This window comes from Oncorhynchus clarkii, chromosome 22 (assembly GCF_045791955.1).
Source record: "Oncorhynchus clarkii lewisi isolate Uvic-CL-2024 chromosome 22, UVic_Ocla_1.0, whole genome shotgun sequence".
In the NCBI taxonomy this organism is placed as follows: domain Eukaryota; kingdom Metazoa; phylum Chordata; class Actinopteri; order Salmoniformes; family Salmonidae; genus Oncorhynchus; species Oncorhynchus clarkii.
Window position 1 is genome coordinate 50,753,453 of NC_092168.1, and position 15,093 is coordinate 50,768,545.

The 15,093-nt window shown below is 44.5% G+C and overlaps 1 protein-coding gene across 2 annotated transcripts in view; it reads right to left on the reverse strand.

The window, feature by feature from the left end:
* Nucleotides 1-3,285: 3,285 nt before the first annotated feature.
* LOC139381007 (transmembrane protein 237a) overlaps nt 3,286-15,093 on the reverse strand; it is a 44,846-nt gene continuing 33,038 nt past the window's right edge. For both annotated transcript variants that reach the window (XM_071124235.1, XM_071124234.1), the window contains exons 10-11: nt 3,523-3,644; nt 3,286-3,382 (exon numbers count right to left, since the gene is read on the reverse strand). In XM_071124235.1, coding sequence (XP_070980336.1) covers nt 3,312-3,382; nt 3,523-3,644 — 193 coding nt within the window. In that variant the 3' untranslated portion in view covers nt 3,286-3,311. The remainder of the gene's footprint in view (nt 3,383-3,522; nt 3,645-15,093) is intronic.

Here is a 15,093-nt window from a genome sequence, read left to right on the forward strand (position 1 = left end):
GGGCGGCAGGTAGCCTAGCGGTTATAGCGTTGGGCGGCAGGTAGCCTAGCGGTTAGAGCGTCCCTTTAGAAGGCCTGGAAACACCTGCTGGTGCTCGTTCCCCATTATCCCTTTAGAAGGCCTGGAAACACCTGCTGGAGCTCGTTCCCCATTATCCCTTTAGAAGGCCTGGAAACACCTGCTGGAGCTCGTTCCCCATTATCCCTTTAGAAGGCCTGGAAACACCTGCTGGAGCTCGTTCCCCATTATCCCTTTAGAAGGCCTGGAAACACCTGCTGGAGCTCGTTCCCCATTATCCCTTTAGAAGGCCTGGAAACACCTGCTGGAGCTCGTTCCCCATTATCCCTTTAGAAGGCCTGGAAACACCTTTCCCATTATCCCTTTAGAAGGCCTGGTTATACACCTGCTGGAGCTCGTTCTCCATTATCCCTTTAGAAGGCCTGGAAACACCTGCTGGAGCTCGTTCCCCATTATCCCTTTAGAAGGCCTGGAAACACCTGCTGGAGCTCGTTCCCCATTATCCCTTTAGAAGGCCTGGAAACACCTTTTTGATATAGTCGACAGACTGGATCACATCCTGGAGAGTGGCGTGGAGCTCAGGCACCTTGTCCTTCGCTACCTTGTCCTTCGCTGCATTGCTATGATTCATACGTTCTTCAATGAATCTTGTGAGGACACCAGCTGGCTTATCATTGTGTCTTGGATTGCTTGGTGGCCAGATGCCTTTTTAGTTTTGGGGGGTTTCATTAGCTAACAGCTCGTTGCTCATAGGACGTCTACACAGCCCGTTGCTCATAGGACGTCTACACTCACCCTGCCCGTCTTCAATATAGGTGAAACCATATAAATTGGGGTCATATTTTCTCTTCTTGACAGGGACCGGATTGTCCGCCTTGTTGTTAACATTGGAAGCAGCAGTAGGTGAAGGGGGAGCTGCACGTTTTAAAAACCTGTCCATGATTATACTCTGACAGCTAGCCTACATGAGTTAAATGACAGCTAACTATCCACATGTGCAATGCCTGAGGAACACATCTGCATAGTTAGATATCTAAGATAGCTGTCAGAAGGAGATCTGTATTATCTGATTGGACGTGTCATATTTTAAAACAAAACAATGTTGCAGAGTGACATTTTATTGTGTGTTTGTGTGTGCGTGCACGCGCGATATGCAAAAATGCGGTCTCCTTTCAAAATAAAAGTTTCAGTGTGGCGGTTACCTTTCAAAATAAAAGTTTCAGTTCAAAATATTTTTTAATTACATTTTTTATATTCTTGCATAAATCCCACGACCACTTAAAATCCAACCCCCCAGTTCAGAATCCCTGGTTTAAACTACATCAGGATCTCCTTCTCCTTGGTGCAAGTTCACCAACTACTTCTCTGACAGAGTTCAGTGTGTCAAATCGGAGGGCCTGTTGTCCGGACCTCTGGCAGTCTCTATGGGGGTGCCACAGGGTTCAATTCTCGGGCCAACTCTTTTCTTTGGAAATATCAATGATGTCGCTCTCGCTGCTGGTGATTCTCTGATCCACCTCTACGCAGACGACACCATTCTGTATACTTCTGGCCCTTCTTTGGACACTGTGTTGACTAACCTCCAGACGAGCTTCAATGTCATACAACTCTCCTTCCGTGGCCTCCAACTTGTTTTAAATGCTAGTTAAACTAAATGCATGCTCTTCAACCGATTGCTGCCCGCACACGCCCCCCGTCCAGCATCACTACTCTGGACGGTTCTGACTTAGAACATGTGGACAACTACAAATACCTAGGTGTCTGGTTAGACTGTAAACTCTCCTTCCAGACTCACATTAAGCATCTCCAATCCAAAAGTAAATCTAGAATCGGCTTCCTATATCGCAATAAAGCATCCTTCACTCATGCTGCCAAACATACCCATTATCCCAGTCACATTAACAACCCATTATCCCAGTCACATTAACAACCCATTATCCCAGTCACATTAACAACCCATTATCCCAGTCGCATTAATAACCCATTATCCCAGTCACATTAATAACCCATTAACAACCCATTATCCCAGTCATATTAACAACCCATTATCCCAGTCATATTAACAACCCATTATCCAAGTCACATTAATAACCCATTATCCCAGTCATATTAACAACCCATTAACCCAGTCATATTAACAACCCATTATCCAAGTCATATTAGCAACCCATTATCCCAGTCATATTAACAACCCATTATCCAAGTCATATTAACAACCCATTATCCCAATCATATTAACAACCCATTATCCCAGTCATATTAACAACCCATTATCCAAGTCATATTAGCAACCCATTATCCAAGTCATATTAGCAACCCATTATCCCAGTCATATTAACAACCCATTATCCCAGTCATATTAACAACCCATTATCCCAAACATATTAACAACCCATTATCCCAATCGTATTAACAACCCATTATCCCAGTCATATTAACAACCCATTATCCCAGTCACATTATCCAACCCGTCCCATCAACCTTATACAGCGTGAACCTCCACTACACTACTTTGATACTGAACATGGGATCATCATCATCATTACTGCGGTATCAGAAGATCCCACTAGAGGTCTGTTCCATCAACCTTATACAGCGTGAACCTCCACTACACTACATACTGCGGTATCAGACGATTAGGTCTGTTCCATCAACCTTATACAGCGTGAACCTCCACTACACTATGATACTGCGGTATCAGACGACCCAGGTCTGTTCCATCAACCTTATACAGCGTGAACCTCCACTACACTACTTTGATACTGCGGTACAGACGACCCAGGTCCGTTATCAACCTTATACAGCGTGAACCTCCACTACACTACTTTGATACTGCGGTATCAGACGATCCCCCGTTCCATCAACCTTATACAGCGTGAACCTCCACTACACTACTTTGATAGCGTGAACCTCCACTGAACCTCCACTACACTACTTTGATACTGCGGTATCAGACGATCCCACTAGAGGTCCGTTCCATCAACCTTATACAGCGTGAACCTCCACTACACTACTTTGATACTGCGGTATCAGACGATCCCACTAGAGGTCCGTTCCATCAACCTTATACAGCGTGAACCTCCACTACACTACTTTGATACTGCGGTATCAGACGATCAGCAGTAAACAGAAACAGTTATTTTGATCCCCTTTTATTTGATGTTTAAATGACATTGTGGAATGGAAATCTCTATCATTTTATGGTACACATAATACAAACAGAAAAAAAACACACTTTATAACTTCTTCTTTCCAACTGCTGTGGAACCAAATAGATCATAACGGACTGAGTTTCAGGCTGAAAGATCTGGGTTATCGTCATGTCTTGGGTAGAGGTCTTCAACTGCCATCGCCATTAAAAACTCTGTCGACCCAAGACACGGGAATAATTGTCACTCAGTTTAAAGTTGATAGGTATGAACCAGACCGTTAGATGTTTGTAATTAGTGCTAGTTATTATGATAATTCACACGATAACTTGAGTTGAGTTCATAAAGCTCTCACCTTCGGTGTAGTCCATGTCTGGTCGCGTTGAGACGAAGGCCCAGGCCAGACCCACTAACAGGGCTATCACCAGGTTGACCACTATCCAGGGCTGGAGGATTTGGTGCTCTGAACCAGGGGGCCTGGAGGGAGGGAGAGAGGAAGAGGAAGGGGTTAGAGGAAGAGGAGAGAGAGACAGAGAGAAGTATCATCTACTTCACGTGCTTTGACAATATTAACATATGTTTCCCAATGCCAATTAAAGCCTCTTGATATGATATTAATCTAATTGAATTGAGAGAGAGGGAGGGGCGCTGGGGGACACAGACAACACAAAGCTCAGACAGTTTCCTGCAGGTAATTAAGATTGTCCTAGCTACAGATGGAAGATGACGTAACAGGTGACCCATGATGAGTGCTTTTGTCCACACGTCCTGTTGTAGGTCTCCAATCTCCTGTACTCAGCTGTTCTGCTTTAAATAATGTCTCTGTTGTACCTTGTGCTCTTCGTTATATATATATATATACACACAGTGTTTATTACGCTTGTTGTTGCTGTTTTGTTTTTATTTCCAAAGGGAAGGGAAGTCTGAAGCTTCAGTATTAGTAACCCAATAGCAGACTACAGCCATGTGTCTGGGGTAACAGTATTAGTAACCCAATAGCAGACTACAGCCATGTGTCTGGGGTAGCAGTATTAGTAACCCAATAGCAGACTACAGCCATGTGTCTGGGGTAACAGTATTAGTAACCCAATAGCAGACTACAGCCATGTGTCTGGGGTAACAGTATTAGTAACCCAATAGCAGACTACAGCCATGTGTCTGGGGTAACAGTATTAGTAACCCAATAGCAGACTACAGCCATGTGTCTGGGGTAACAGTATTAGTAACCCAATAGCAGACTACAGCCATGTGTCTGGGGTAACAGTATTAGTAACCCAATAGCAGACTACAGCCATGTGTCTGGGGTAACAGTATTAGTAACCCAATAGCAGACTACAGCCATGTGTCTGGGGTAACAGTATTAGTAACCCAATAGCAGACTACAGTCATGTGTCTGGGGTAACAGTATTAGTAGCCCAATAGCAGACTACAGTCATGTGTCTGGGGTAACAGTATTAGTAACCCAATAGCAGACTACAGCCATGTGTCTGGGGTAACAGTATTAGTAACCCAATAGCAGACTACAGCCATGTGTCTGGGGTAACAGTCTTCAGTATTAGTAACCCAACAGCAGACTACAGCCATGTGTCTGGGGTAACAGTATTAGTAACCCAATAGCAGACTACAGCCATGTGTCTGGGGTAACAGTATTAGTAACCCAATAGCAGACTACAGCCATGTGTCTGGGGTAACAGTATTAGTAACCCAATAGCAGACTACAGCCATGTGTCTGGGGTAACAGTATTAGTAACCCAATAGCAGACTACAGCCATGTGTCTGGGGTAACAGTATTAGTAACCCAATAGCAGACTACAGCCATGTGTCTGGGGTAACAGTATTAGTAACCCAATAGCAGACTACAGCCATGTGTCTGGGGTAGTTAGTAACCCAATAGCAGACTACAGCCATGTGTCTGGGGTAACAGTATTAGTAACCCAATAGCAGACTACAGCCATGTGTCTGGGGTAACAGTATTAGTAACCCAATAGCAGACTACAGCCATGTGTCTGGGGTAACAGTATTAGTAACCCAATAGCAGACTACAGTCATGTGTCTGGGGTAACAGTATTAGTAGCCCAATAGCAGACTACAGTCATGTGTCTGGGGTAACAGTATTAGTAACCCAATAGCAGACTACAGCCATGTGTCTGGGGTAACAGTATTAGTAACCCAATAGCAGACTACAGCCATGTGTCTGGGGTAACAGTCTTCAGTATTAGTAACCCAACAGCAGACTACAGCCATGTGTCTGGGGTAACAGTATTAGTAACCCAATAGCAGACTACAGCCATGTGTCTGGGGTAACAGTATTAGTAACCCAATAGCAGACTACAGCCATGTGTCTGGGGTAACAGTATTAGTAACCCAATAGCAGACTACAGTCATGTGTCTGGGGTAACAGTATTAGTAACCCAATAGCAGACTACAGCCATGTGTCTGGGGTAACAGTATTAGTAACCCAATAGCAGACTACAGCCATGTGTCTGGGGTAACAGTCTTCAGTATTAGTAACCCAATAGCAGACTACAGCCATGTGTCTGGGGTAACAGTATTAGTAACCCAATAGCAGACTACAGTCATGTGTCTGGGGTAACAGTCTTCAGTATTAGTAACCCAATAGCAGACTACAGCCATGTGTCTGGGGTAACAGTATTAGTAACCCAATAGCAGACTACAGCCATGTGTCTGGGGTAACAGTCTTCAGTATTAGTAACCCAATAGCAGACTACAGCCATGTGTCTGGGGTAACAGTATTAGTAACCCAATAGCAGACTACAGCCATGTGTCTGGGGTAACAGTATTAGTAACCCAATAGCAGACTACAGTCATGTGTCTGGGGTAACAGTATTAGTAACCCAATAGCAGACTACAGTCATGTGTCTGGGGTAACAGTCTTCAGTATTAGTAACCCAATAGCAGACTACAGCCATGTGTCTGGGGTAACAGTATTAGTAACCCAATAGCAGACTACAGCCATGTGTCTGGGGTAACAGTCTTCAGTATTAGTAACCCAATAGCAGACTACAGCCATGTGTCTGGGGTAACAGTATTAGTAACCCAATAGCAGACTACAGCCATGTGTCTGGGGTAACAGTATTAGTAACCCAATAGCAGACTACAGCCATGTGTCTGGGGTAACAGTATTAGTAACCCAATAGCAGACTACAGTCATGTGTCTGGGGTAACAGTATTAGTAACCCAATAGCAGACTACAGTCATGTGTCTGGGGTAACAGTCTTCAGTATTAGTAACCCAATAGCAGACTACAGCCATGTGTCTGGGGTAACAGTATTAGTAACCCAATAGCAGACTACAGCCATGTGTCTGGGGTAACAGTATTAGTAACCCAATAGCAGACTACAGCCATGTGTCTGGGGTAACAGTATTAGTAACCCAATAGCAGACTACAGTCATGTGTCTGGGGTAACAGTATTAGTAACCCAATAGCAGACTACAGTCATGTGTCTGGGGTAACAGTATTAGTAACCCAATAGCAGACTACAGCCATGTGTCTGGGGTAACAGTATTAGTAACCCAATAGCAGACTACAGCCATGTGTCTGGGGTAACAGTATTAGTAACCCAATAGCAGACTACAGCCATGTGTCTGGGGTAACAGTATTAGTAACCCAATAGCAGACTACAGTCATGTGTCTGGGGTAACAGTATTAGTAACCCAATAGCAGACTACAGTCATGTGTCTGGGGTAACAGTATTAGTAACCCAATAGCAGACTACAGCCATGTGTCTGGGGTAACAGTATTAGTAACCCAATAGCAGACTACAGCCATGTGTCTGGGGTAACAGTCTTCAGTATTAGTAACCCAACAGCAGACTACAGCCATGTGTCTGGGGTAACAGTATTAGTAACCCAATAGCAGACTACAGCCATGTGTCTGGGGTAACAGTATTAGTAACCCAATAGCAGACTACAGCCATGTGTCTGGGGTAACAGTATTAGTAACCCAATAGCAGACTACAGTCATGTGTCTGGGGTAACAGTATTAGTAACCCAATAGCAGACTACAGCCATGTGTCTGGGGTAACAGTATTAGTAACCCAATAGCAGACTACAGCCATGTGTCTGGGGTAACAGTATTAGTAACCCAATAGCAGACTACAGCCATGTGTCTGGGGTAACAGTCTTCAGTATTAGTAACCCAATAGCAGACTACAGCCATGTGTCTGGGGTAACAGTATTAGTAACCCAATAGCAGACTACAGCCATGTGTCTGGGGTAACAGTATTAGTAACCCAATAGCAGACTACAGTCATGTGTCTGGGGTAACAGTATTAGTAACCCAATAGCAGACTACAGTCATGTGTCTGGGGTAACAGTCTTCAGTATTAGTAACCCAATAGCAGACTACAGCCATGTGTCTGGGGTAACAGTATTAGTAACCCAATAGCAGACTACAGCCATGTGTCTGGGGTAACAGTCTTCAGTATTAGTAACCCAATAGCAGACTACAGCCATGTGTCTGGGGTAACAGTATTAGTAACCCAATAGCAGACTACAGCCATGTGTCTGGGGTAACAGTATTAGTAACCCAATAGCAGACTACAGTCATGTGTCTGGGGTAACAGTATTAGTAACCCAATAGCAGACTACAGTCATGTGTCTGGGGTAACAGTCTTCAGTATTAGTAACCCAATAGCAGACTACAGCCATGTGTCTGGGGTAACAGTATTAGTAACCCAATAGCAGACTACAGCCATGTGTCTGGGGTAACAGTCTTCAGTATTAGTAACCCAATAGCAGACTACAGCCATGTGTCTGGGGTAACAGTATTAGTAACCCAATAGCAGACTACAGCCATGTGTCTGGGGTAACAGTATTAGTAACCCAATAGCAGACTACAGCCATGTGTCTGGGGTAACAGTATTAGTAACCCAATAGCAGACTACAGTCATGTGTCTGGGGTAACAGTATTAGTAACCCAATAGCAGACTACAGTCATGTGTCTGGGGTAACAGTCTTCAGTATTAGTAACCCAATAGCAGACTACAGCCATGTGTCTGGGGTAACAGTATTAGTAACCCAATAGCAGACTACAGCCATGTGTCTGGGGTAACAGTCTTCAGTATTAGTAACCCAATAGCAGACTACAGTCATGTGTCTGGGGTAACAGTATTAGTAACCCAATAGCAGACTACAGCCATGTGTCTGGGGTAACAGTATTAGTAACCCAATAGCAGACTACAGCCATGTGTCTGGGGTAACAGTCTTCAGTATTAGTAACCCAATAGCAGACTACAGCCATGTGTCTGGGGTAACAGTATTAGTAACCCAATAGCAGACTACAGCCATGTGTCTGGGGTAACAGTCTTCAGTATTAGTAACCCAATAGCAGACTACAGCCATGTGTCTGGGGTAACAGTCTTCAGTATTAGTAACCCAATAGCAGACTACAGCCATGTGTCTGGGGTAACAGTCTTCAGTATTAGTAACCCAATAGCAGACTACAGCCATGTGTCTGGGGTAACAGTATTAGTAACCCAATAGCAGACTACAGCCATGTGTCTGGGGTAACAGTCTTCAGTATTAGTAACCCAATAGCAGACTACAGTCATGTGTCTGGGGTAACAGTATTAGTAACCCAATAGCAGACTACTGTCATGTGTCTGGGGTAACAGTATTAGTAACCCAACAGCACTCTACAGCCATATGTCTGGGGTAACAGTATTAGTAACCCAATAGCAGACTACAGCCATGTGTCTGGGGTAACAGTATTAGTAACCCAATAGCAGACTACAGCCATGTGTCTGGGGTAACAGTCTTCAGTATTAGTAACCCAATAGCAGACTACAGCCATGTGTCTGGGGTAACAGTCTTCAGTATTAGTAACCCAATAGCAGACTACAGCCATGTGTCTGGGGTAACAGTCTTCAGTATTAGTAACCCAATAGCAGACTACAGCCATGTGTCTGGGGTAACAGTCTTCAGTATTAGTAACCCAATAGCAGACTACAGCCATGTGTCTGGGGTAACAGTCTTCAGTATTAGTAACCCAATAGCAGACTACAGCCATGTGTCTGGGGTAACAGTCTTCAGTATTAGTAACCCAATAGCAGACTACAGCCATGTGTCTGGGGTAACAGTCTTCAGTATTAGTAACCCAATAGCAGACTACAGCCATGTGTCTGGGGTAACAGTCTTCAGTATTAGTAACCCAACAGCAGACTACAGCCATGTGTCTGGGGTAACAGTCTTCAGTATTAGTAACCCAACAGCCATGTGTCTGGGGTAACAGTATTAGTAACCCAATAGCAGACTACAGCCATGTGTCTGGGGTAACAGTCTTCAGTATTAGTAACCCAATAGCAGACTACAGCCATGTGTCTGGGGTAACAGTCTTCAGTATTAGTAACCCAATAGCAGACTACAGCCATGTGTCTGGGGTAACAGTATTAGTAACCCAATAGCAGACTTCATGTGTCTGGGGTAACAGTATTAGTAACCCAATAGCAGACTACAGCCATGTGTCTGGGGTAACAGTCTTCAGTATTAGTAACCCAATAGCAGACTACAGCCATGTGTCTGGGGTAACAGTCTTCAGTATTAGTAACCCAACAGCAGACTACAGCCATGTGTCTGGGGTAACAGTCTTCAGTATTAGTAACCCAATAGCAGACTACAGCCATGTGTCTGGGGTAACAGTATTAGTAACCCAATAGCAGACTACAGCCATGTGTCTGGGGTAACAGCCATGTAACCCAATAGCAGACTACAGCCATGTGGGGTAACAGTCTTCAGTATTAGTAACCCAATAGCAGACTACAGCCATGTGTCTGGGGTAACAGTCTTCAGTATTAGTAACCCAATAGCAGACTACAGCCATGTGTCTGGGGTAACAGTATTAGTAACCCAATAGCAGACTACAGCCATGTGTCTGGGGTAACAGTATTAGTAACCCAATAGCAGACTACAGCCATGTGTCTGGGGTAACAGTATTAGTAACCCAATAGCAGACTACAGCCATGTGTCTGGGGTACACAGTATTAGTAACCCAATAGCAGACTACAGCCATGTGTCTGGGGTAACAGTCTTCAGTATTAGTAACCCAATAGCAGACTACAGCCATGTGTCTGGGGTAACAGTCTTCAGTATTAGTAACCCAATAGCAGACTACAGCCATGTGTCTGGGGTAACACAGTATTAGTAACCCAATAGCAGACTACAGCCATGTGTCTGGGGTAACAGTATTAGTAACCCAATAGCAGACTACAGCCATGTGTCCATGTGTCTGGGGTAACAGTATTAGTAACCCAATAGCAGACTACAGCCATGTGTCTGGGGTAACAGTCTTCAGTATTAGTAACCCAATAGCAGACTACAGTCATGTGTCTGGGGTAACAGTATTAGTAACCCAATAGCAGACTACAGCCATGTGTCTGGGGTAACAGTCTTCAGTATTAGTAACCCAATAGCAGACTACAGCCATGTGTCTGGGGTAACAGTATTAGTAACCCAATAGCAGACTACAGCCATGTGTCTGGGGTAACAGTATTAGTAACCCAATAGCAGACTACAGCCATGTGTCTGGGGTAACAGTATTAGTAACCCAATAGCAGACTACACATGTGTCTGGGTTAACAGTATTAGTAACCCAACAGCAGACTACAGCCATGTGTCTGGGGTAACAGTATTAGTAACCCAATAGCAGACTACAGCCATGTGTCTGGGGTAACAGTATTAGTAACCCAATAGCAGACTACAGCCATGTGTCTGGGGTAACAGTATTAGTAACCCAATAGCAGACTACAGCCATGTGTCTGGGGTAACAGTATTAGTAACCCAATAGCAGACTACAGCCATGTGTCTGGGGTAACAGTATTAGTAACCCAATAGCAGACTACAGCCATGTGTCTGGGGTAACAGTATTAGTAACCCAATAGCAGACTACAGTCATGTGTCTGGGGTAACAGTATTAGTAACCCAATAGCAGACTACAGCCATGTGTCTGGGGTAACAGTATTAGTAACCCAATAGCAGACTACAGCCATGTGTCTGGGGTAACAGTCTTCAGTATTAGTAACCCAATAGCAGACTACAGCCATGTGTCTGGGGTAACAGTATTAGTAACCCAATAGCAGACTACAGCCATGTGTCTGGGGTAACAGTATTAGTAACCCAATAGCAGACTACAGCCATGTGTCTGGGGTAACAGTATTAGTAACCCAATAGCAGACTACAGCCATGTGTCTGGGGTAACAGTATTAGTAACCCAATAGCAGACTACAGCCATGTGTCTGGGGTAACAGTATTAGTAACCCAATAGCAGACTACAGCCATGTGTCTGGGGTAACAGTATTAGTAACCCAATAGCAGACTACAGCCATGTGTCTGGGGTAACAGTATTAGTAACCCAATAGCAGACTACAGCCATGTGTCTGGGGTAACAGTATTAGTAACCCAACAGCAGACTACAGCCATGTGTCTGGGGTAACAGTATTAGTAACCCAATAGCAGACTACAGCCATGTGTCTGTATTAGTAACCCAATAGCAGACTACAGCCATGTGTCTGGGGTCAGTATTAGTAACCCAATAGCAGACTACAGCCATGTGTCTGGGGTAACAGTATTAGTAACCCAATAGCAGACTACAGCCATGTGTCTGGGGTAACAGTATTAGTAACCCAATAGCAGACTACAGCCATGTGTCTGGGGTAACAGTATTAGTAACCCAATAGCAGACTACAGCCATGTGTCTGGGGTAACAGTATTAGTAACCCAACAGCAGACTACAGCCATGTGTCTGGGGTAACAGTATTAGTAACCCAATAGCAGACTACAGCCATGTGTCTGGGGTAACAGTATTAGTAACCCAATAGCAGACTACAGCCATGTGTCTGGGGTAACAGTATTAGTAACCCAATAGCAGACTACAGCCATGTGTCTGGGGTAACAGTATTAGTAACCCAATAGCAGACTACAGCCATGTGTCTGGGGTAACAGTATTAGTAACCCAATAGCAGACTACAGCCATGTGTCTGGGGTAACATGTGTCTGGGGTAACAGTATTAGTAACCCAATAGCAGACTACAGACTACAGCCATGTGTCTGGGGTAACAGTATTAGTAACCCAATAGCAGACTACAGCCATGTGTCTGGGGTAACAGTATTAGTAACCCAATAGCAGACTACAGCCATGTGTCTGGGGTAACAGTCTTCAGTATTAGTAACCCAATAGCAGACTACAGCCATGTGTCTGGGGTAACAGTATTAGTAACCCAATAGCAGACTACAGCCATGTGTCTGGGGTAACAGTATTAGTAACCCAACAGCAGACTACAGCCATGTGTCTGGGGTAACAGTATTAGTAACCCAATAGCAGACTACAGCCATGTGTCTGGGGTAACAGTATTAGTAACCCAATAGCAGACTACAGCCATGTGTCTGGGGTAACAGTATTAGTAACCCAATAGCAGACTACAGCCATGTGTCTGGGGTAACAGTATTAGTAACCCAATAGCAGACTACAGCCATGTGTCTGGGGTAACAGTATTAGTAACCAATAGCAACTACAGCCAGTAACAGTAACTAGACTACAGCCATGTGTCTGGGGTAACAGTATTAGTAACCCAACAGCAGACTACAGCCATGTGTCTGGGGTAACAGTATTAGTAACCCAATAGCAGACTACAGACTACAGCCATGTGTCTGGGGTAACATGTGTCTGGGGTAACAGTATTAGTAACCCAATAGCAGACTACAGCCATGTGTCTGGGGTAACAGTATTAGTAACCCAATAGCAGACTACAGCCATGTGTCTGGGGTAACAGTATTAGTAACCCAATAGCAGACTACAGCCATGTGTCTGGGGTAACAGTATTAGTAACCCAATAGCAGACTACAGCCATGTGTCTGGGGTAACAGTATTAGTAACCCAACAGCAGACTACAGCCATGTGTCTGGGGTAACAGTATTAGTAACCCAATAGCAGACTACAGTCATGTGTCTGGGGTAACAGTATTAGTAACCCAATAGCAGACTACAGCCATGTGTCTGGGGTAACAGTATTAGTAACCCAATAGCAGACTACAGCCATGTGTCTGGGGTAACAGTCTTCAGTAGTTAGCAGACTACAGCCATGTGTCTGGGGTAACAGTAACCCAATAGCAGACTACAGCCATGTGTCTGGGGTAACAGTATTAGTAACCCAATAGCAGACTACAGCCATGTGTCTGGGGTAACAGTATTAGTAACCCAATAGCAGACTACAGCCATGTGTCTGGGGTAACAGTATTAGTAACCCAATAGCAGACTACAGACTACAGCCATGTGTCTGGGGTAACAGTATTAGTAACCCAATAGCAGACTACAGCCATGTGTCTGGGGTAACAGTATTAGTAACCCAATAGCAGACTACAGCCATGTGTCTGGGGTAACAGTATTAGTAACCCAACAGCAGACTACAGCCATGTGTCTGGGGTAACAGTATTAGTAACCCAATAGCAGACTACAGCCATGTGTCTGGGGTAACAGTATTAGTAACCCAATAGCAGACTACAGCCATGTGTCTGGGGTAACAGTATTAGTAACCCAATAGCAGACTACAGCCATGTGTCTGGGGTAACAGTATTAGTAACCCAATAGCAGACTACAGCCATGTGTCTGGGGTAACAGTATTAGTAACCCAATAGCAGACTACAGCCATGTGTCTGGGGTAACAGTATTAGTAACCCAATAGCAGACTACAGCCATGTGTCTGGGGTAACAGTATTAGTAACCCAATAGCAGACTACAGCCATGTGTCTGGGGTAACAGTATTAGTAACCCAATAGCAGACTACAGCCATGTGTCTGGGGTAACAGTATTAGTAACCCAATAGCAGACTACAGCCATGTGTCTGGGGTAACAGTCTTCAGTATTAGTAACCCAATAGCAGACTACAGCCATGTGTCTGGGGTAACAGTATTAGTAACCCAATAGCAGACTACAGCCATGTGTCTGGGGTAACAGTATTAGTAACCCAATAGCAGACTACAGCCATGTGTCTGGGGTACAGCCATGTGTCTGGGGTAACAGTATTAGTAACCCAATAGCAGACTACAGCCATGTGTCTGGGGTAACAGTATTAGTAACCCAATAGCAGACTACAGCCATGTGTCTGGGGTAACAGTATTAGTAACCCAATAGCAGACTACAGCCATGTGTCTGGGGTAACAGTATTAGTAACCCAATAGCAGACTACAGCCATGTGTCTGGGGTAACAGTCTTCAGTATTAGTAACCCAATAGCAGACTACAGCCATGTGTCTGGGGTAACAGTATTAGTAACCCAATAGCAGACTACAGCCATGTGTCTGGGGTAACAGTATTAGTAACCCAATAGCAGACTACAGCCATGTGTCTGGGGTAACAGTATTAGTAACCCAACAGCAGACTACAGCCATGTGTCTGGGGTAACAGTATTAGTAACCCAATAGCAGACTACAGCCATGTGTCTGGGGTAACAGTATTAGTAACCCAACAGCAGACTACAGCCATGTGTCTGGGGTAACAGTATTAGTAACCCAATAGCAGACTACAGCCATGTGTCTAACAGGTAACCCAATAGCAGACTACAGCCATGTGTCTGGGGTAACAGTATTAGTAACCCAATAGCAGACTACAGCCATGTGTCTGGGGTAACAGTATTAGTAACCCAATAGCAGACTACAGCCATGTGTCTGGGGTAACAGTATTAGTAACCCAATAGCAGACTACAGCCATGTGTCTGGGGTGTATTAGTCTGTGTCTGGGGTAACAGTATTAGTAACCCAATAGCAGACTACAGCCATGTGTCTGGGGTAACAGTATTAGTAACCCAATAGCACATGTGTCTGGGGTAACAGTATTAGTAACCCAATAGCAGACTACAGCCATGTGTCTGGGGTAACAGTATTAGTAACCCAATAGCAGACTACAGCCATGTGTCTGGG